We start from the raw sequence: 22,909 nt of genomic DNA, 5'->3' as shown, positions 1-22,909 counted from the left end.
TCAATTTGTTTGCAGAATGCTGTATCTGCTAAAAGGCTGCTGTCCTTGCTTACAGGTTCATGTTCTCCAGACTGCCTTAATGGAGCAGGTTGCACAGAGGCAGGTGACTGTGATTGTCAGTTATTTCAGGCTCAAGGAAGCAGGTGCCAAATTGGTAAGTCTGGGACCAAAAGAGTCAAGTTTTGGGTTCAAGTAAGATTTAAGAGGAAAGTTTTTAAAACAATATTGTTAACAGCACTTTTATGATTCCTTTGTAGTAGGGATGTTATCCACTAGAAGACACGGGGGTTAAAATTATATGTTAGGGAAATATACAGAGCACCGTCACAAATGCCTACGTTTTAACATTTGGTGTATGGTGATTCACAGATGCCATAAGAAACAGATCACTGTCTAGTGTGTCAGCGGCTGGCCAGCTTTTTTATAGTTAACTGAACAACTAAAAAGTCACTGCATTTTTCTAGCAGTGACCTACTGCAAATAAAATAATTAACTCTTTCAATGCACTGGTTTCTGGAATCTCCTTTAGCAAGAATCATCTTTCTGGATCTTCAGTAGACTTTAATCTCTTGCTTCTACTTAGAATTAAAATGCCTCTACCAAAGCAAATCCAAAACTTGCAATGATTGCATGTGACTAAAACTGCATTCTAAAGATTAAAAAAAAAAAAAAAAAAAAAAAAGAAAAAAAGTACTGGCTTTAAATAAAGTTGAAGAAGTGAGGTTATCTTTCATCCTTGTTGTCCATTTTGTTTATAAGCTCTTATTTCCCTTCTAAGCATTTACTTCAGTGGACACCTTTGCCACCTGTCAATTTTTGAATACCATGCGTGCTTGTTGTAAACTCAGTGTGTTCTTTCCAGTTCCTAACACTGGTAAGGACCGAGATGGGATTTGCAAGTCATGGGGACAGTATCACTTTGAAACATTTGATGGCATCTACTACTACTTTCCGGGAAATTGCTCCTATATTTTTGCAAAAGACTGCGGTGCTCCAGAACCCCAGTACACTGTTTGGGTAAGTATGTGAGCATACATTAGAAATAACATACTGCGTATACGTGTATTTCATAAGTAAAGTAAGTAGAGAGAAAATAAATAGATCAAACTGTAGCATTACTTACTTAAATACAAAACTATGCTGCTGGAAAATGTCTAAGCATGTGTGCAGCAACTCAAAACACCGATGAAATGATAATCAGCAGAGTCAGTATATTAAAAATAGTGTTTCTTACTCCCTCTCTCCTAAAAAGGATCTCTGTTCTCTCCTCTCTGGGAAATCCTGTGTAGCAAAATTGGGTCTTAAGGCAGACCTTGGAAACTTCAATAAACTTTAGCTGTCAGATTGTAGAAAAAAATTGAGTTGCCAAGTAAATTGAAAACAGTTGTTACCTGCCTGGTAGCTGGGCACCCAAGTGTACCAATCTCCAACTTGCAGCCATTGACATGCAAGGATGTGGAGCTACCTCCCCTGGCCCATGAAAAAGTTTGTCCCTGCTGTGGATTTGTGTTCTAATTTTGGATTACCCCTGTGTCATGCAGAGAAGGTTAACAGCTCAAAAGCCTTCATCTTGACCTATGTATAGGGGGCATTCTTTTTAGTAATTTCCTCAGATTTATGGGTATCCATGGTTAATGATTTTGAGATCAGGCAGAGTTCAAACCTATATCCTCTTTGAAGGAACGTGCCCTAACTACCAGGCTGTAGGTTACTGTGGGCAGAGAACATAAGCTCATTATGGTATTTTTTTCAGTGGTTGGGATTTGCTGCTGGTTGGGCAGGGGAGGGGGAACAAGAGAGGTCCTAACTGTAATGCAACCATGGTGGCCACAGTGATCACAGGGGCAAATCTAGGTTCTGATTCCTGCTCCAAGAACAAGTTTTCATTTATAAACATATGATTTCCTGTCCCCCCAAATACTAGCATCTTGAGAAGATTAATCTGCCCTTTCTACTCACTCAGATCATAGGCTGTTTCATCTACCTTCCATTATTTCATTTTAATTCTTTGTATGCAGCTATTATCTCTTAGGAGATTTCAGAAAATGCTATAGCAAACCCCGAGATTATATTAAAAATCTAGAATCTTTATTTCAGTGTATTCCAGTTGCTCTGGAAAGGGAGAAATTACCTTTCAGTTGCTGGAACAAATGCCATACTTTGTTAAAAACTTAAAATGTTTATTCAGAAAAGTCACAAGTAATGCTGAAGCAATACAGTCACAATCAGCTGGGCAGTGGAGAGCTGAAAGTCTTGCCAAGTGCTCACATTATGGTCCTTCTGGTTTTAATAATCCACCTCTCTAGAGCAGAATAAAACAAAAGACCTATTTTGATTTTCCTTGATTGTGTTTCTGTCTTAGGACAGGCTTACATAGAAACCATCTGTCAATACTAGTAACATTTATTATGTCTTTAATTATAACTTTCTTTATACACGTAAAAACCCTAATGCTTTTACTGGCTTGGTTTATTTCACTCAGAGAAGCAGTAACTGTTTTTCACTTCCAGCATTAACTGTCAACCTAGGAAGATTAGTTAGTGTATGTGTGAGTGCTGTATGTGTTTACCAATAAATCTTTTCTACAAAAGTGATAGCTCTAGTTACTAGTTACAGCCCCCATTACTATGCTGGCAAAATGTTTCACAGTTACTCATCTATTTAGCTTCACAGCACTGTCAAGTAAATTGGTAACATGGCTCAAATCCTTCTCGCAGAAAGCTGATGCACATGGTCAGAGGAGTCACGCTTGAGCTGTCTAAACTCTGTCTACATTTTAATTTAGGTAATGGTAGCTAAGATTCACAGCATATCCCCATGCCTCCTCAGTTGTTACTAAAACCAGCACATATGCTTTTGAAGCATAGTAGTCTAGAGCATCACACCAGTTTGGGTATTCCTGCTCCTCTGAGATTAGCATAGCATAGATTAGCGGGAGTTTTGCATAGGCCCTTGGACAAGGTATGTTCTTCAGACTCACCTAAGCTACTGTCAAAGTAATACAAAACTGTGTCGTAGTGATTAACTGGGTAAAGCATACACACAGAAAGTTGGAGACCTGCATTCTTATCATCAGTCAGAGTAAACCTGAACCAATGTTTTTCATGTCCTGAGAGTGCACCCTGGCCAACAAAAGCCCTGTTGTCTCTGGGGATACAGACAGACCTTCTATGACAGAGTGACGCGCTGGGTGGATGAGGGAAAGGCTGTGGATGTGGTCTACCTTGACTTCAGCAAGGCTTTTGACACCGTCTCCCACAGCATTCTCCTCAAGAAACTGGCTGCTCTTGGCTTGGACTGGCGCACGCTTCGTTGGGTTAGAAACTGGCTGGATAGCCGGGCCCAAAGAGTCGTGGTGAATGGAGCCAAGTCCAGTTGGAGGCCAGTCACTAGTGGCGTCCCCCAGGGCTCGGTGCTGGGGCCGGTCCTCTTTAATATCTTCATCGATGATCTGGACGAGGGCATCGAGTGCACCCTCAGTAAGTTCGCAGATGACACCAAGTTAGGTGCGTGTGTTGATCTGCTCGAGGGTAGGAAAGCTCTGCAGGAGGATCTGGATAGGCTGCACCGATGGGCTGAGGTCAACTGCATGAAGTTTAACAAGGCCAAGTGCCAGGTCCTGCACCTGGGGCGCAATAACCCCAAGCAGAGCTACAGGCTGGGAGAGGAATGGTTGGAAAGCTGCCAGGCAGAGAAGGACCTGGGAGTGATGGTGGATAGTCGGCTGAATATGAGCCAGCAGTGTGCTCAGGTGGCCAAGAAGGCCAACGGCATCCTGGCTTGTATAAGAAACAGGGTGACCAGCAGGGCTAGGGAGGTGATCGTCCCCCTGTACTCAGCTCTGGTGAGGCCGCACCTCGAGTACTGTGTTCAGTTTTGGGCCCCTCGCTACAAGAAGGACATCGAGGTGCTTGAGCGGGTGCAGAGAAGGGCGACGAAGCTGGTGAGGGGCCTGGAGAAAAGTCCTATGAGGAGCGGCTGAGGGAGCTGGGCTTGTTCAGCCTGGAGAAGAGGAGGCTCAGGGGTGACCTTATCGCTCTTTTTAGGTACCTCAAGGGAGGCTGTAGCGAGGTGGGGGTTGGCCTGTTCTCCCACGTGCCTGGTGACAGGACGAGGGGGAATGGGCTTAAGTTGAGCCAGGGGAGTTTTAGGTTAGATGTTAGGAAGAACTTCTTCACTGAAAGGGTTGTGAGGCACTGGAACAGGCTGCCCAGGGAAGTGGTGGAGTCACCATCTCTGGAAGTCTTCAAAAGACGTTTAGATGTAGAGCTTAGGGATATGGTTTAGTGGAGGGCTGTTAGCGTTAGGTTGGAGGTTGGACTTGATGACCTTGAGGTCTCTTCCAACCTAGAAAATTCTGTGAAATTCTGTGAAATTACTACAAGGCAGGAGTCATGCTCTGCCATGGCTGATGACTGGGAATGGAAAGGAAGCCTGACTGCAAAGGTAGCATCCTTTCTGCAAACTATAAAAAGGATGCATGCTGGCATATCATGCCTATTCCAAGTTCTGATAAAACATTATTTTTGTTTTGAGATTACTTCATTGCCATAAATCTGTATGCACGCTAAGATAAGAATTACACATTTTTCTTTTCTAGAAGTACACATCTGGGATCTGTTTAACACCTCTAGTAGTGGGCAGTCATGGAAATTACATATTGCCAATAGTTGTGAGACCCTATTTTGCAGATCTCTCTCTGTCTGAGTGATGCTTTCTGTGCTGAAACTGGGGAAGCTGATGTCAGATTCAAGGCAACACCCTGACTCACTACCCTATCTATGTACAATGGGGACAGGCAGACTTTGGAAGAGCCTACACTTCTCCAATGACAATGCTGAGAAACTAATGCAAAATGGGTTTTAACAGATGTGTTTATGTTAGATGCCTGCAGTAATCTGTGGGAGCACTCCAAAATCTCAACAAATCCTGAGTGGTTCAGGAGGGCATGCTGGATCAGGTGGTGCCAGTCTCAGCTGGCTCGGAGAATGCTGGCACTATGCTGAGGTTTTGTATTGCACAGTAGTCCTTTCTAGACCTCTAGAAAATGAGCAGTAGGGGTGTCTCAGTGCAAGTAACAAGCTCCTACACTGGCAGTGATAAAACAGCACACTATGGTGTCTATGAAGTTCATCTGTGTAAACTACCTATTTCACACAGTGCTTAAGCCACTAACTTGTGATGCTTTGTGCTGTTAGGCACTTGCTCTATTTCTTAGTAGTACTGGGTAGTATGAACTTCTGTTTTTGCATATGTTTGTAAGTATGACCTTTTTACATTTTAAATATTTCTCTCTAAAACTCTTTCAGTGGTTCAGTGATTCAGAAAAATAAATTATCATATATGACTTTATGAAAACTTGCACGAAATTGTTGAGAACAAACATTTATTCTGTGTGTGTATTCTTCCCCTCTAAGGTTCATAACAGTCCTGACTGTTATGGTTCAGTATATTCTTGTCAGAGGTCAGTCAGCTTATTCTTTTCAAACCAAGAAGAAATAATTATTTCAGGACATGAAGTAAGAAAAGAAGGAAAAAGGTAAGTGTTCTAATGATGGTTTCAAATATTTTATTGCAGAATGACAATGTGAAGATGCTTTTGACATCAACCAGAGAAAATAACTTGCTATATATTTTTACTGATCCCTGGATATTCTATATTGGGACTGATAGAGTGCTAGTGTGAGAAGATGTAATGCTGTTCATGTAATACGTGAATGAAGTGAATACGTGAATACATGAATGAGCATGTGCACCCCATGAGCCTTGTGTTCAACTTCTCAGCTCTGACATTGGGATTAACCATATAAATTTTGTATAGACAAGGTCTATATCACAATAATCTGGTTAATCTTTGGTGCATCCTGATAACATTTTGAACAAGGTAGTCTTTATTTATGCTTGGTGTGCAGCTATACTGAATTCAACACATAACCTTCATATAAATAAGCCTGAACTAATTGAATCAAAGATCTTAATTCTTCTTTGGCCCTTTTGGGCAAAACCTCCACATTTCTGAGGTACATCAAACCCTCAAATATACTTTTTTTTTTTTTTTTTCTAAATAAATAAATGAGTACAAGGCTATCAACTATTTTTACTGTTAGATAAAGTGCAGAAAATTTCAAAGACTTGTAAAGATGTGGGTTTTTTTGTATCACTTTGAAGGTGATTAGATTAGATTACCTTTGATGTAACAATGCTATTAACATCTGAGACTGATGGCTACTGTGCCATCTGTCTTCACCACAACAGAGGCAATTTTTGAAGATTAGGACTAAATCGTACTGAAATATTATTTTCCAATGGTCAATGGCTGAAGGAGGAGGATATACTTTTTTTTGGTCAAGGGTATTTTCTGTACTGAAAGTTTCTTTATTGGCATACGTCTAATCTGATGATCCATCTTCTGCCCAGAAGGGCTTCTGGTGTTCACCACACCAGGAACACTGGTAGTAGTTTCACAGAGCTTCTTGTGCAACACAGCATGCTCATGAAGTCATGTGCTCTTTAATATACCTCTTCTGGTCTTTGAAAAGAAGATTCTTTCAGGCTTAGAATTAGTACAACCGATAGATGTATACAGTAGAAAAGCATTCACTTTTGATGATCAATACAGAGAAGCAAATAGAAAAGAACATGGTAAAAATGTAACAAAGAATCATAGAATCATTAAGGTTGGAAAAGACCTCCAAGAATATCTGGTCTAACCATCCCCCTACCACCAATGTCACCCACTAAACCACATCCCTAAGCATAATGTCCAACCTTTCCTTAAACACCCCCAGGGATGGTGACTCCACTGCCTCCCTGGGCAACCCACTCCAATGCTTAACTACTCTTTCTGAGAAGAAATGTCTCCTAATTTCTAACATGAACCTCTCCTGGTGCAACTTGAGGCCTTTAAGTGACTGTATACAACTGGAAAAAAGAGTGTAGTGAGTTAGAAGGTGATATTTTATGTGGTATTTTTCTATCACTAACTTCATCTCATCTGAGCTCTTTGAAGTAGGCTGTTTATTTTTGCAGATTAATGTTGCCTCAGACAGTTGGAAATGTTTTCGTTGAGAGATTGGCTGACTATATTCTGGTGAAAACTACCTTTGGTTTTTCTCTTGCTTGGGATGGAAACTCTGGTATTTATATTAAGCTGACAGAAGATCATAAAGGGAAACCTTGTGGCCTCTGTGGAAATTTTAATGGCAATAAATATGATGACCTGATACTGCAAAATAGTAAGTAAATAGCTTAGAAATGCACCCTTACCTTTGTTTAAACAGGTTCAATGTTCACTTTAAAACTATTATATAAAAAGGCAGAGTCCTTATTTCAGTAGAAAATAGAATATTTCTACTCTTCAATGCCATTAAAAATGTTAAGGGGGAAAAAAACAGTTCAAGAAAGTATTTATATGTATGCTTAAGCCTTTCTTGCTCAGCAAAGCACTCAGGGTATGTTTATCTTAGCTGATGAAAGTGCCTTCAAATTATAAATAAATAAACAAATGCTTGTGGTTTTCTCTATGTTTAAGGATGGAGGGAGAAGGAGCAAAAAGCCAAAATATTAATATTTGGAAAAAACACAATCTTGAGTCATTCGTTTACATTACCATCATAAAAATATGAGTTGAAATATGTAAATCTTTAAAGCTCTTTCCAGAAAGTTGCTCATATCTCTCTGTTGTTATGTTGTGCTATGGGTCTCTTACTACCCTGTAGGATTAGGAGTTGCCCAATGCTGTATCTGAGGAAGAGGTGATTTGCCAAGTTGATAAAGTGTTCTGTAGTCTTTGTAGTTCTATATAGGGAATATTCTATAGAGACTTTGTCCTACTCACGACTAATATGAAAAAAGAGCAAGCTTGGGAATATGAGAAATCCTTTACTTAGTCTGGTAGAAATAAAGATAGGACTGTCTTGTTTGTACTGTTAGTTACCGAGAAAATCAAGTCCCATGTCCCTGCAGATCGTTAAATCACAAAGGTTATCTCACAGTAACTGTTTTCCCTCCACTGTTTTGCACTATTCATTGTGGTTAATGGGTAGGAGGTTTTTGACTTTCTTACTAAGGGAAGAAGCAGACTACATATCTTCGCATAGTCTTTAAAAATCTTCCCAATATAAATTCCTCTTGTCTTCAACCATGACAAAAGTATGTTCCTTGTTTCATACATGAACTTCTGCACACCAGGGTATAGTATTTTTAATAATTAACTGAAAGGGTTGATCTAAAATAATGAATAAAAATGGACTTCAGAGAAGATTTACAATTCACATGAATTCATACAATCTCTTCAAAAGTAATAATTTCAGTGTCTTTGAATATATTTTATAAAAGATTTGAAGTAGGGCAGCTGTTAGCTTTCTTTATTTACAGAACCACATTTTTTTTTCTATTGTCACGTCTTTAGTATTTTTCATTGTCAGAAATGACAGCATTATTGCAGCGTACCATCCAGAGCACTGTGAATCACTTAAACCTTGAACCAGTTGTATAACATGGTGCCTTGATTCTGTGCAAATACAAAGCAAGAAGTTCTGCTATCTTCACAAGAATATATTGCTAATTAAAGTTGCTTCTAAGCAGCAACTTTTTTCTAAGTGTTTCAAAATGTCATTAATCACCCAGGATGATGATTTATCTCCCCCAACTAAACTACTCCCACAGTAGTGTAAGGGAATTTTGTACACCTATCCTGAGTCTTACAGTCAGAATGCCCTGTATTTGCATTGCTGCAAATAAAGAAGGTGCTGAGACATGTTATACTCCATTTCAAAGTATGTTTTTAAAAAATCAGCTCATTTTTTTGTTTCCTTAATCATCATCTTTAATGGTATCTTTGCATTGCTTTAATATATGAGACTGTATCTGAGCATAAAGCTATTACAAAGACAAATATTTTATTTTGTGGCAATTTTTTTTTAAGACTTAGAACTGATTTTTCAAGCTATTTTGAAATGAAAATAAAATATTTTAAAATGTGCTTGCAGAACCAGAATTATGTCAACAGGTTTACTTCTTGATAAAAACAAACAAACAAACAAACAAACAAAAAGCAACAGCCTTTTATGTTTGCAAAGTGTTTTCTGTGTAAAATGAGCTCTTTTGTCAGAGAGGAAGAAAAGTTTTAACTCTCCCTGCTTCTTAAGTAAATCAGATTGGTGGTTAGGGTAATAGCTTTGTTTATTTGTGGAGATCCAAGTACAAACATATGATTATTGTGTTTCGTGGTTTTCCACATTCTAGAGTGTCAAATTTTGTACTTGTCCTGGAAGAAGTTAGATTAAATTTTGGAAAATACAGCCCTGTGAAAACAAAACAATACAAAACAAACCGTAGCTGATTTCTTTCCAATATCCCATCTCCTAACCATGCATTGATATAGATACCCATAGTATAGATACTAATTACAGTAAGGCTCTTCAAAGTGGAGGCCATACACCCTTTTTATCATATCTAAGAACATACAGAAAATGTAATATTTATTTCTTGCTGCAAAAATATGGAAATTTGGGGTCTGTTCCTCTACTGCCAACTTTCTTGTATGTTTTTGTGTGTATGTTCTTTGCCTGTTACTGTGACTTCCAATTATGCATTACATTCATTCATTCATTCATTCATTCATTCATTCATTCATTCATTCATTCATTCTCCCTTGCTCATGCTATGAAGAGAACTGGGCATGTAGCATTATGTTTGTCATAGGGCTTTTCTGCACTAGGGGAAAGGGAGTGAGATAATAGTGCTAACTGAGCTTTGTTAAATATGATGAAAGCTTTAAATTATTTTAAATAAATGCATTCTTTCTTAAGTATTCATTGCAGTCCTTCTTCGAATTTTTATTACAAAAATGTCAGTAATTGTATTAAATTTTTTTTGTTTGTTTCATTTAAATGTGGTATAAAATATCACTTGTAGTTAAAAAGGAAAAATAACCTTTTTCTACACTCCCATTACTCTGAACATATCTGTATCTGAAGTAATGAATATATTTTAAAACTTTCAGAAATTTCCAAGATACCTTTTGTGATTCTGTTGACAACCTTTTTTTCTGGGTGTTCTTTTCATGCAGTAGGTGAACATACAGAAGACATTGCTGAATTTGCAAATAGCTGGGCTGTGCAAACCCCAGATGATGCAGCTTGTGTACCTACTGCCTCAGATTTTTCCAGTCCTTGCTCAGCTGATGAAAAATCCACTGAGGTAAATTAATCATATAATGATTTTTTTTTTTTTTTTCATCTTCACTGCATAGTGACAGTACAAGAATCTAGCCATATACACCATACTGAAAAAAAAAAAAAAAACACAACTCAAATTCATTGAGGCTTTGTGAAGATTCAGATCAGGACTGTTGCTAGGGAATATCTGAAGATCTTCTGAAGTTTAGCTTAAGAGTACAAATGTTCAGATAGGATGTGCCAAGTGGTACAAGTCCACTGGCAGAGCTCTTTGTTGCTGCATTATTCCTGGGTTCAGTTACCAGTTCTGGCATCTTACACCTCATTATTTTAGAAATTGTGAAATATTGCAGAAGTACCATATTCCTGGATTGACATGAAATGCTTTTTTTTTTTTTTTTTTTTCTTTCTGTTAGTTTTCACTTTGCCATCTAAGCTCTATGCAGGAGCAGTTTGCAATCAAGACACTGCAGAGAGGACAAATCTTAGGAAGTACAGTAAAGGAGACATAATAAAATGAGACTGTGAGATTCTCAGGTTTTAATGGGAATATAAGGGATCCTGGATTAGCTCAACAAATCAAAACAATTATGCTCATTCAGAAAGTATTTGCTAATTATTGTTTCCTGTTTCTCCTTAATGTGTAGGACATATTCTTCAAGTGCCAAATATTCCTACAGTTTCCTTTTTTCAGCTGTCATGAAAGCATAGATCCGTATTCTTATATTTCTAGCTGTATGAATGATCTTTGCAGGTAAGAATGGAGTTCTTGTGTATTTATTTTTGATGCATGAAATGAATGCTCACTCTCTCTATTCAGACAAGAATTGAGCAGTACTGAGTGAAGTTAGTAGGAAATGAGTTAAAAGTGAAAGAGATGGGGTTTCGCTTAGTGGGTGATTTACTGTGGAACCAGAGGACGCACAACCTTTGTCTCTGCCAAGGAATAGTTTGATTGCTAAAGATTTACATAGATTCAAGGAAAAACTAGACAAATGCTTGGGAAAGAAATCTGTGGAAAATCACTAATGATAGAAGAGAGAGCTGCTAACCACTCACACACAATATACCTATATCTGGAAGTCTTGAATCAAAAGTAGATGGCGATTGGGAAAATCTACTGGGGAAATGTCAATGATACTGGAAGAGTAGGTCCATTTGTCTGACACAGTTGTACTATTCTTCTGATAAAAATATAGCAGAGTAACCTTTCAACTACTAAGTCATTCAACTTAGTAGGCTTTTTTCAAAATTGTTTTATTTGTATAAATTAAGAGATGTTAAAAGAATTCAGCACTCACTGGCTTTGGTGGGAGTTATATTACCTCAGTTGCTTGTGTTTTATGCAACTTGGTATTCTTTCCTTAGCTCCAGACTCCCATTTAGTTAATATCAGTTGTTCAAGCTAAACAAGTTCTCCAGAGCATAACTGAACAGAAAACTGAGCAATGTATAACTTCCTTTTAGAAAAGGTTTTATAACTAAGAAGTAATAGCAGATACTATGATGGCCTTCTCAGAGTATCATCGATTTAATCAAGAGCGTACAGAAAAATTCACAAGACTAAAAGTAAGAACCATTTAGAAGCATCCATTACAACTTTTTAGTTCATTTTCAATGAATTTTTGACTTTCTGTTTTGCTACCAAATCAGTATGGAAGAATATGGGTTTGTAAGCAGGTCTCCAAAGTGTGCTTCCTGAAGTTGATGATCTGTACATTGATTTTGCTAAGAGAAGAGCTGAGCTGCCACTTCATAATTCAGGAGTTTATTGTGCCTCTTCTTTAGCAAAAGAAGAATAATGAAAAGGAAATTTTCGAATGTGGCATTGAATCAGTGTCATGATGCTAAGGAGGATTTGATTTTTGTCAAATTGCATGTGTGTGTTGATATGAATTGTGTGAATGTTAAAAACCTTGAAGAAAGTTTCTGTGTCTGAGAACCTCATTAATTTAGGCTTATTTTGTTTATAAAAGAGACCTCTCTTCTTATGTCTTAGTGTAAGTCTATAATGTTTCTTGTGGGGCCACTGTATATGCCAAGTATTCTTTTTATTAAGACCCATTTAATTGGATTAGGTAAGGAGAATTGGAAGAGATTCTGATCACTGTCATGAAGAATATAGTGCAGTTTGATTTGATAACGTGTTGAAAGCAGAATGCAAACACTATTTATTGTATTCTCAAGAACATTAATTTTGGAAGCTTGATCTTTTGTGCTGAAAGACAAACTCAGCTAATCTGTCCTGGTCATGCTTTACTAGAAATGTCTTGTTGTGACTAGTTCATTTTGTCATCAGGTTCACAGTGAGTGACAGGAGTTGTTGAACTTTCACGGTAAAAAAAAAATAGTGGTGTCTTGCCTTATGTGATTTGAATCTGAATAAAATTTGAGGTTACCTAAATATTGATGAATGTCTCTTTACTTGACCCTGACAAAAGTGCACTGTCTGGTTTCTTCTGTACAGACTAAGGTGGAGATAATGACTTTGTTCAAGGTTGCACTGTCTTGTAATTGTCTACAATAACTGGTTGATTATGCTTCTAGTGCCAAGCACTTCAGCACAAGGTCAGGAGGTTACCAACAGGGTTCTCCTCACCTAAGTTCAAGGACTAACTATAAATCAGAAACTTTAACTTGTTACTTGGCTCAGAATGTCTCTTATCAGTGTAGGTCAGAGTTTCCATGTCATACAGGAAGGAGAGAGACCAAGACATAGATCTTGACGTCTTCATGACAAGGTCATGTTTCCCTTTCATCATAAGCATATATTTTTTTCTTATTTTGTAATAAATTACTATTTTTGTATTCAGTATAGTTTATCCTTCTTCACAGTATTTTCAATAAGTATGCCTCTAAAGCTGAGCAGCCTCAGCTGACTGAACTATCCTGAGCAGTGTTTGGTGGCAGAAATTTGTAGATGGGATTTGAGTTTGGTAATTGCTCCCTCGTTTTATCATTTCAGAGTGGATGATGATGAAACGTACTGCAGAGCCGTGACAGAGTACGCTCGAGCATGCTCTCATGCTGGGTCCCCTGTGAGGGATTGGAGGGACGATTTTCCTGCCTGTAGTAAGACTCTTTAATAAAGCATATCGTGTGAGCTTTGAAAAACCCCACATATCCGTTTCAAATAATTCCATCTTGACATTTGTTACTATTGGACTCAAACCTGATACCAAAGTAGATCATCCAGCTTCACTATTGCTGGTGAAAAATGAGGTAAATGATTTCCTAGAGGAATATTTTAATTACATTGTGATCTGATGCAGATCCATTCAAAATTCATGTTTATGCAGATTGCTTGAAACTTCATGTATGCTGATCATATTCTAGGGGGAAGAAAAAACATCTGTGGAGATCTGATGTTGCCCCTCTTCCCAGCTGACCTTTCAGCCTCTACTGGCTCTGTAACAGAATGAATACAGTGAATCCAGCTCCTTCTAGTCATCACCACCACCCATGAAATGCAGTTCAGTCTCATCCACAGAACTCTGAACTAGTTGAGATATGAACACATGTTCCCCTGTTACAGAAATTATAACTTCTAGTGGAGAAGTGATGTAAGAACTTGATAAATAGATTTCAATACTATGACGTTGTCATAGTATACTATGAAATACTAAAATACATAGAAATACTGTGATGAGAGATTTGTCACAGTTCATCTGCTACAGTTTCTCCAAACAAACACTGTACCTGATCTGAATAATTACCTATACCAGAAGTGTTGCACAACTGTTTGTTCAGATAAATAGGAGTTCTCCAGTATGGGAAGAGAAATTACACTAATGTGCAATGTAATAATGTTCTTTTTTTTTTTTTTCCTAGCTGAGACGTGTGAAGACAGCTTTGTACACCGTGATTGTATCAGTTGTTGTCCACCAACCTGCACCTTTGAAAAAGATTGTCTTGGCAGCAACTTGCACTGCTTAGATGGCTGTTACTGTCCAGATGGTAAGTACTGGTACTTTTAGGTGAAAAACATGTTTAAAGATACCATGCAGCATAATAATAAAGTTGTGTAAATAGACTATGCTTAAAGTTAAAACCAAAAAATATTGTAATTTCTGCTTTAGCTGTTGTTACTCTCACTGTGATTCTGCCTTTTGCTGTGTTCTAAACATTTATCTAGTCATTGTGGTTTAGGATGAAATATCAATTAAAACCTGGAGCCATAACTAATGCTCTCTACAATGAGGGATAGCATAAATTTAATCCACTTTATCTGAATGACTCCTAAACCTACTGAGGTTTTCTTTAAACAGAATGTATCTTACACTCTGTACAAGAAACCTTCTTTTGATCTGTACTAAACAAAAAGTAGGGACTGGACTATGAACAGTCCTATTCTGGGAGGATTGAAGATTATCTGTTCTCAGAATCTTTGTATTTTTGGCTCTACAGTTTTACACACTTCAGGCATATATTTTTCATAAAGCAACCATTCAGAGTGAAAACTGCTTTGAGAGAGCTATGTTGTTGATTGCTCTGGGCCATCTGCATTCACTAGGTGACTCTTCATGTTGGTCCCTGGCTAAGACTGATGAGCTCACCTTCTGGCATATTTGAGTATTTGAGTCAGATGGGGGAACAGCAGTGATCTGGAGTCCATTAACTTGTTTTTAATCTCAAATATAAACCTCCATCCCAATAGGTCTCATTATGGAAAATGGAACTTGTATCTCCGTGTCAAATTGTCCTTGTACTTATCATGGAACTGCCTTCTCTGTAGGCTCAAAAATTGAACAAGAATGTAGTAATTGGTATGTAAAAGCCTCATGTTTGTGTTTCCTCTGTCTGTGACTCTAGTCTGTAGTTAGTTTAACATGATAATCACACTTAAAATTTAAAGAATAGTTCGTGTTTATGCTTTACAGTCTGAGCTCTGTGTATCACCAAAATACACAGACTATTTTATGGAAACAGTGAATTCAAGACCTGTTAACTATCTCAAAGCTCCTCTTTTTGATAAATGTCAAAACAGTGAATTTCTGTGTTTTGTGATTTTTCTTTTTAGTATTTGCACTGGTGGCATTTGGAACTGTACTGATCATGATTGCCCAGGTATATATTTAAAGATTCCTTTCTCTCCTCAGTGAACATAAGAGATAAACTTTTCAAAAGACAACAGATTCAAATACAGTCTAAGAGTTTGGGATGTGATTTTAAGAAAGATTTAGCAGATGCATGCCCAGCAGCATTGGGCAAGCTGAGGCAAAGCTGTTAACTGTCTGACAGTACTAACTGTGCTTTTTCCTATTTGGTTCCATAACTCAGTGTGTTACATTCACCTTTTCTCTTCTATCTCTTACTTGCACTCTAAGTGCTTGGGGACAGGCACCTTATTCCACAGACCGGCACCACACTATCTGTACGGTGGGCCATGTTTAAGGATGTCCTCGCTTCTAGATGCTGCTGTAGTACAGAGAACAAGAAGAGCATTATTCTAATGCTCAGAATGCTATCTTGTCTTCCTTGTAACAGCAGTTCATGTCTCGATCATCATCTTTAAAGATTGCATGCCTCTGTAATGAGTTACTCAAATATCTATTAGTCAAGTACAGAAACTCCCTTGTCAGTTCTGTACTTTACACAAGATTATGGTATGAAACTTCTGAAAGATATATATATATATATACATATATATATATATATATTACAAATTAAGGAAACCCTTTTGAATGAAGTAGTAAACAAGACTTAGCTGGTGCTAAAAAAACCAACCAAACAAACAAACAAAAAACCTTAACAGGGTGGATCTGTAGAGTAAAAAAGCTGACATAGAACCACTCCATATGTGTCTCGTATTTGTTGTGTGTGCCTGTGAGGGGTTGGTTATGATTAGTCTTATCCTAGGGACTGAATGCTTATTAACATTGGGAGAGGGTTAGTTGTGCTCTGCTGTGGCCTCATGAACTGAACCAAGGTTGGCGTGTATGTGCTGGAGACTTGCTTCAACAGTGCACTCCTGATCTGAACTGAAGCATGAATATAGATGCATCCTGAGGACAGAGAGTGTCCTCTGCTCACCTGGAATTCAGGACAGCCCCCATATTCGGACACGGCATCTCCATGCCTGCAGTAACAGGCTCCCTGTGAGGGAGGAGAAAGAAGCTTGTTCTCTCCTTTACATTCAATCACGTCAAAAGATGAAGCTGATTCCAGGAAACTTCAGTTGTAACAAAGAAAAAGCTCTGTTTTTTTTAATTATCTCTTTCATGTATTCTAGAGAATTTGTGACTCATATCTCACTCTAGTTAGAACCAAAGCTGCAAATGGGTACGTGCAACATACCTAAAATAGAAATAAGTGTCTATAATATATTTCACTTCCAAATGCTGTAACAGCCATAAAGATTAAAGCTAGACTGGATTATGTGCCAAAAAAATAAGGGGAGAGTTTTTTTTTTTTTTTAATTATATTATATTTCTCATTTACAGAAGGACAGTAACTTCTTATGTCAGTGAACATTCTTATTTATCCTTTTTCTCTCAAGCTGAATGCTCCATCACAGGTAACTCTCATTTCACAACATTTGATGGACGTCATTTTACCTTTCTTGGGATTTGCCAGTACATTTTGGTAAAAGGCACTGGGAAAAACAAATTCACAATCACTTTACAAAAAGCATCTTGTGGACAGGTAAGTCACACTGTTATTGAACTTCCATAACAAACATGCAGTCATATATTTCATATGTATTTACTTTTGTAAAGGTGCTACTGTAAACTAGCAGTTTATGGTAACAGGAAAATATCATACATTGAAACCTTTTCACAGTTTTTTTTAAGTTGTCAAATTGCTACATGTTTTACTGTCCTTTGTAAAAGCAATGGTAACTTTCAAAGGATTAAGTCTAAAGAGTTATTAATTTACATACATTAAATAAACATATGTTTCTATGTTTACAGTACAAACAGTTGCATGAAGCTTTAGAACAGCTTTTGCTGACTGTATGGAGCATGCTTAATACACTGACAATTAGGCAAGATATTTTTGTTTTATAGCTTTAGATATCTATTTGTTATGTTATAGCATATTTACATTGTTGGAACCATTAGAAAATTATTGAAAAGACTAAGCACCATACATATTTTTTTGAAAGTATTTTGGCAGATATTCAATGACAGGTCTTATGAATAGAGGTGTTTATAAAAAGTACTTATTTGTGAGACTTGATTTAAAGACATTTTTAATCAACTAGGCTGTTAGGGGAAAGGACTCTGAGACTGCCTCACAGCAGCCTGTGTGCTGGTGTCTCTGATTTTCTGTACATACCTTCTTCTGCATAGGTGTTGAGATTCCTGTTTCTGCATTTCAGGTTGGCCTCAAGCATGATACAGTTAGTTAGGTAGCCACTGAGAGATAAGGCTGCTACTGAAAATGACCCTTAGCACAACTCCAAGCAACTTAAAAAGTTCCTGTGTGAAAACATAGAGGCCCAGGGGAACATAAGTTGGTTTTAGTTGGCTATGCGTCACCATTTGTCCTGTAAATGGTTTCATAAATTCTGCTTGGACAGCACTTTAAAACAATGGATGTTAGTTTACATGTCATCATTTTTTGATAGTCACACATTTATAAATTATTTTAGTATAATTCTAGAGAAATTATATCTTTTTGTCTGCAGTCAGAGGTCATGACTGTGTTTCAAGGAAGAAGAGAAGCACCTCCAGAACTGCAATAGTTTCTTTCTACTGCAGTACTATGTTTGGGCTCTGGTTGCACCAGCTTAGCCCAGATGTCAGAATTTTGCTGACACAGGTTAATCCAGCAATGAAGAGAACCCAGGGTGGACGTGCAAGTATGGTCTTGTGAACCCAGTATCAATTTTGGGGGATCTCTGTCTGCTCTGTCTACTATTAGACTGCCATAATAGCTAAAATGCATTCACCTCATTCTTACATCCATAAGCAAGGTTTTATTAAGTCCTGCATTTAATTTTGGGTACTCAGTTTAATGCTTTGAATAATAGTTTACACCTGATTTACCTGATGACAGTTCTCTCATTTTCTTTTTCTGTTTTCTCCCACTGTTTGCTTTTGCTTTCCATGCTAATATTGTCTTTGTTCTCTTTCTGATGTGAAATTTGTTTCTCCTTAGAACTTTGATCATGCCTGCATTGAGTCTATAACACTAGTTCTTGAAGATGATGCAAGCAAACAAGTAACTCTTACAAGAAATGGTCAAGTCCAAACTGGTCCTAATCAAGCTTTTAATCTTAATGGTAAGAAATAAAGAGTAGAGTTTTACCAGGATTCCCATTTATTCTTTTATATTCTCCAAAGCTTTTTAATTATATCTGTTTATCAGAAAAGGAATTTCTTCAAAGATAACATATGAAAAGTACAATCACTTACTTTTAATAACCTTTGTATTGGTTCCAGAAATATACCATTTCACCTCATGAAACTACGCCCTCCTTTCTTTGCATTTCTTATCTTGTAGAGCACCTAGAAATTCTACTCATCTGGTTTGTCTCTGTTTAGGGGGGAGGAGGTAAGAAAAAAAAAACAAAAAACACACACACACACAAAACAGAAGTTAAGAGAGGTTGAAAGTTGAAAGGTTGATGTTAAGGTGGAGCTTGACTGAAGTTTTTTAGAATGAATTGCATGGAATAGAATCCATGCACTCAGTGGGGTCTATATTGCTTTCAAGGCTGACTGATGATCTTGGGCAGGTTTCTTCACATTTTTGAAAAGGATAGTAAGATAAATTTACCTTGAAAGGATGTTATAAAATCAAGCACTGAAGGTGGGAATGATATAGCTAAATTTTGTATCTCAAAATGATCAGTAATAATTTCTTACTGGCGATACAATACCGGTCCTTTCCCAGCCTCTGGCAGTCAGGAGCTTAGGGAGTTCTGAGCTGTTGGCTGCAACTATTTCTTTACTTCATTGGATTTTACTAGGCATAGTTTTGCTTTTGACATACACAGCATCCTATGACAAAGAGTTTCACAGCTCAGTTATACATGTACTTTTAATTATATCAAAATTCTGCTTCATAATTTTGCTGGTAATTTAATTTCGTATCTTCTGAATCAGACCTTATTGACTTGTCCCTTTTCACAGTCTATGACAAATACTACCTATGACAAATGTTTTAGTGTCACATTCTTGATAATTGGCTGTATCTGTTAAGTCTTATCAGCTCACATAAGCATTTTATCTTCACTGTCTGTATGTCTCTGTGCATAGAGGCTGCTGTGAAGACAGACCTGATTTAAGTCTGCAGCTGCAAGTAGCCAAACAATGTGTAGCACATGAATGCTGTGACTGTGAAATTTCCATTTCCTCGCATTATGGATGTGCTAGGAAGGAGAGCTGGGAATTTGATAGGGCCTTAGTTCACATACAATCTAAGTATGTATGTGTATGTATGAGATATACTGATGTCATATCAATAGCAGTAAGAGAGAACCTTCTATCTGAAGATTGCAATGAACTTTACAGACATCTATTAATTTATCTTATAACATCCCTGAAGGCTAAGGAACAAGTGGTTTCTTGTCTTGTCTTCTTGTTACCAGAGGCATGCTGTTGCATTGCTTTTTGTAAAGAAAAAAAAAAAAAGTGCATGTCGTTTCTGGATAACTCACAGGTACAGAAAGGTGAGATTTTTTTTACTGTTGACAGTAGCTGCAATACCTGATTTGTGTTGTTAATGAAAAAGATTTGTAGTCTTATAACTTTTGATAATAGAATAGAATGTGCAAAGTTATTTGGCTACAGGTGAGGTTGTACATAATCTATTTTATTTTAGGGATGAATGTAGAATCTGGAAATGGATTTCAGTGACTGCTTTTCTTTTCTTTTGCTATTTGCAGGGGCTATTGAAATTCGGAATATATCTTCCTTGTTTGTTCAACTAAAAACTACGTTTGGTTTGAAGATACTGTTTGCTAAAGATGGAGAGAGAATCTATATTCAAGTTGATGTCAGCTGGAAGAGAAGAACATTGGGACTATGTGGAACTTACAATGGGAATTTAAGAGATGATTTTCTGTAAGTTAGATACAATACATTTAGACTGTTTTTAAAAACAAGTGAAAAGTTTTGTTGAATGTAACCACCTCATATTTTTATGTCATTAATTCTGTTGTACTTTATTAAAATAACCAATACAAAATATCTTAATTAAAACTTAGGCACTTCTAAATATAAAACTCATTAGAAAAGTCATTCTAAGACATTTAACTAAGTTGTTACAGAAAGCTTGAAGATTGGTTATTGGATCATGATATTGCTTGAATGCACGCCTTTCCCTCCCTGCTGCTCCCTAAGCATCAGAGCAAATAAATGAGCACTGATAAAAGGAGTGGATGACAGTACTAGTAGAATCCTCACCTAATTAACACCTACTACTGTTTGATTTTGTTTTCCCTATATCAAGTTCTAATGGAAAAATATATTCCTGAGCCACAGGAATAGTTTAATTAGAAGGGTACATTTTCTTTATTCTTTGACTTAATTTTCACCAGAGTTCTCCAAGCTATTATATCTTGAAACTTTTCTAGTAATAATGAATTATTTTGAAATATGTAGTGAAAAACATAATCAAAATGCAAACTGCCCCCTTCTAGAATGCTGAAATAAGCTAAAGGGTTGATCTTCTGACATTCCACTGAACAAAGACCAAATTCTTCTCTCATTAATGCCTTATCCAACTTATTTCAGAGTAATTGCATGAAGTGTAAAGGAGGGCAGACTTTGAGTGTTAAGAGTATTTTTGCATGAGCAAAATATTGAGAAAAATCTTCACATACCCTCTCTTCTTTTATACTTAACAGACAGAAATTCTTTTGACATGTTGAATGTTGAATGTCTCTATGCATCTAAGGCTTTTTGATGTACCTTGTACACATGTTCTCATGTGTAGTCTGTGAGGGGAGCAGGATGCTTGCAGCGTTGATCTTTTCATTTTCAGTTCTCCAGCAGGGATGATAGAAGGGACCCCACAACTTCATGCCAATGCATGGAAGGTTTCCTCAGCTTGTTCTGTGCCTATCAACATTCCCGTGGTTGATCCCTGCAACATTAATCAGCAAAATGGTATGATTTCACAGGGCAATCTGGAATTATTTGTATCTTATTGCTACGGGACATTTTTGTTTTCTCTGTGAGTGAGTTTCACTGTTACTATTCATTAATGAATATATATATATGAATATAAAACTCATATAAAACTTAAGTTTTAAATGCACACTCTTTATTTTCCTTTTCTGTTTTGGTAAAGATGATTTTTTTCCACACATTTAGCAAATAAACTAAAAAAAGTAAGTTGATCATTTTATGCTGGGCATACTGGCCACAAGCCCTAAATTTTGCTGTCCAGAATACGTGCAGAATGTTAGGCAGAATGGTGCAGTAGTCTTGTACTGTAGTCTTGTAAGTTGTTCCAGTTAAGAAGACCAAATGATATTTTTAATGCATGTTTACTCATTGAGAAAGAAAGTAATGGGACAGTGTCTTGTCTAACCAGTGTTCAGATCAAAAGTCCTGTCTCTGGCTTCTCCATGCTTTTCTAAGCTGTATTTAAAGGTTTCCTTATCCTCCATCTATGGTCTCTCACACAAACCAAGACAAACAATCTGAGATCTGCAGATTTGTTCAAATTCCTGACTGAAGATTTACTTTTGGCTTGTTGACATGCCCACATTTTATGTTCAACTTTCACTGTCTCCTTTCCATGTTGCTGTTCTTTCCAATTAATGCAGACAATAGAGCAGAGAGCAGTTGCCAATTCTGACAGAATTTAGTTTGGTGTTTTTAATGTTTCAGAAGTAAGGATGTGGGATTTGGCCATATTTAATGGGAGTGAGCCCAGAATAACCATAAACCTTTAAGAATCTGGGGCATTATAAGACTGTTTATGCCTCCAGCATTGTCTGTCTTCTAAAGCAGTATATGTCAGCCAAGTTAGCTCTATACAAGATACTTTATGCCTTACCTTCAGTTCTGTGTTTCCTCAGAGGAGATGGAGTTTGACATATAACTAAGCTGCTTACAGCAGGAAGGTGGACTAGATAACCTTCTGAGGTCCCTTCTAACCTGCATTTTCCTGTGATTATGGAAAAAACATTCCTCGGCTACATGGTGCTGTTGCATGTTATCACCTGTGCTGAGCCAGCAGAAGCATCTTGTCAGTCCTGCCACGATCTGTTTGTTTACTTATCTTGTCAGGCTATTTTTCAGTCAAGTCACATACACTCACTCCTTAAATCTTGTTTATAGATGGACTCCAGAAACCTTTGTGTCAGCGTGTAATATAGGAATGAACAGAGAGGAGGAAGGTTAGGGACACGCTTTTAGCAGCAAAATTGGTTTAAATATGACCCACACTATGGTGTTCCTGAGATATTCCACCATTGTAATGACAGCATGTTCCAGTGGCAGCAGTAGGGTCTGTTGGTACTAGAAGGTATATGGCTAGCCTGGGGCTTGTATGCTCCTGAGTTCCATTTTGCAATGCTTGCTGAGTTGACATGCCAAGAACAATATGGATGTTACCAATTTCAAAGCTAAATGTAACATTAAGTAGGAAAAAACATATTCCAAGCTTTGGAGGACTTTGCCAACTCCCTTGAAATATGTTATATTGCCATTTACATTTCCTTCATTGCTATGGGAAGATTTTATTTTATTTTATTTTATTTTATTTTATTTTATTTTATTTTATTTTATTTTATTTTATTTTATTTTATTTTATTTTATTTT

At 37.2% G+C, this 22,909-nt stretch overlaps 1 protein-coding gene across 1 annotated transcript in view; it reads left to right on the top strand.

Annotated features, from left to right (window-relative positions):
* OTOGL (otogelin like) overlaps nt 1–22,909 on the top strand; it is a 97,739-nt gene that overhangs the window by 6,043 nt on the left and 68,787 nt on the right. Inside the window, 14 exon segments of the mRNA XM_082752582.1 lie at nt 56–154; nt 863–1,017; nt 5,418–5,539; nt 7,030–7,235; nt 10,073–10,203; nt 10,829–10,935; nt 13,147–13,253; nt 14,013–14,138; nt 14,839–14,947; nt 15,202–15,248; nt 16,681–16,826; nt 18,288–18,411; nt 20,020–20,197; nt 21,120–21,244. Coding sequence (XP_082608708.1) covers nt 56–154; nt 863–1,017; nt 5,418–5,539; nt 7,030–7,235; nt 10,073–10,203; nt 10,829–10,935; nt 13,147–13,253; nt 14,013–14,138; nt 14,839–14,947; nt 15,202–15,248; nt 16,681–16,826; nt 18,288–18,411; nt 20,020–20,197; nt 21,120–21,244 — 1,782 coding nt within the window.

Source organism: Aythya marila (assembly GCF_965140915.1).
Source record: "Aythya marila genome assembly, chromosome: 1".
In the NCBI taxonomy this organism is placed as follows: Eukaryota; Metazoa; Chordata; class Aves; order Anseriformes; family Anatidae; genus Aythya; species Aythya marila.
This window is presented reverse-complemented; position numbering and strand designations above follow the sequence as displayed.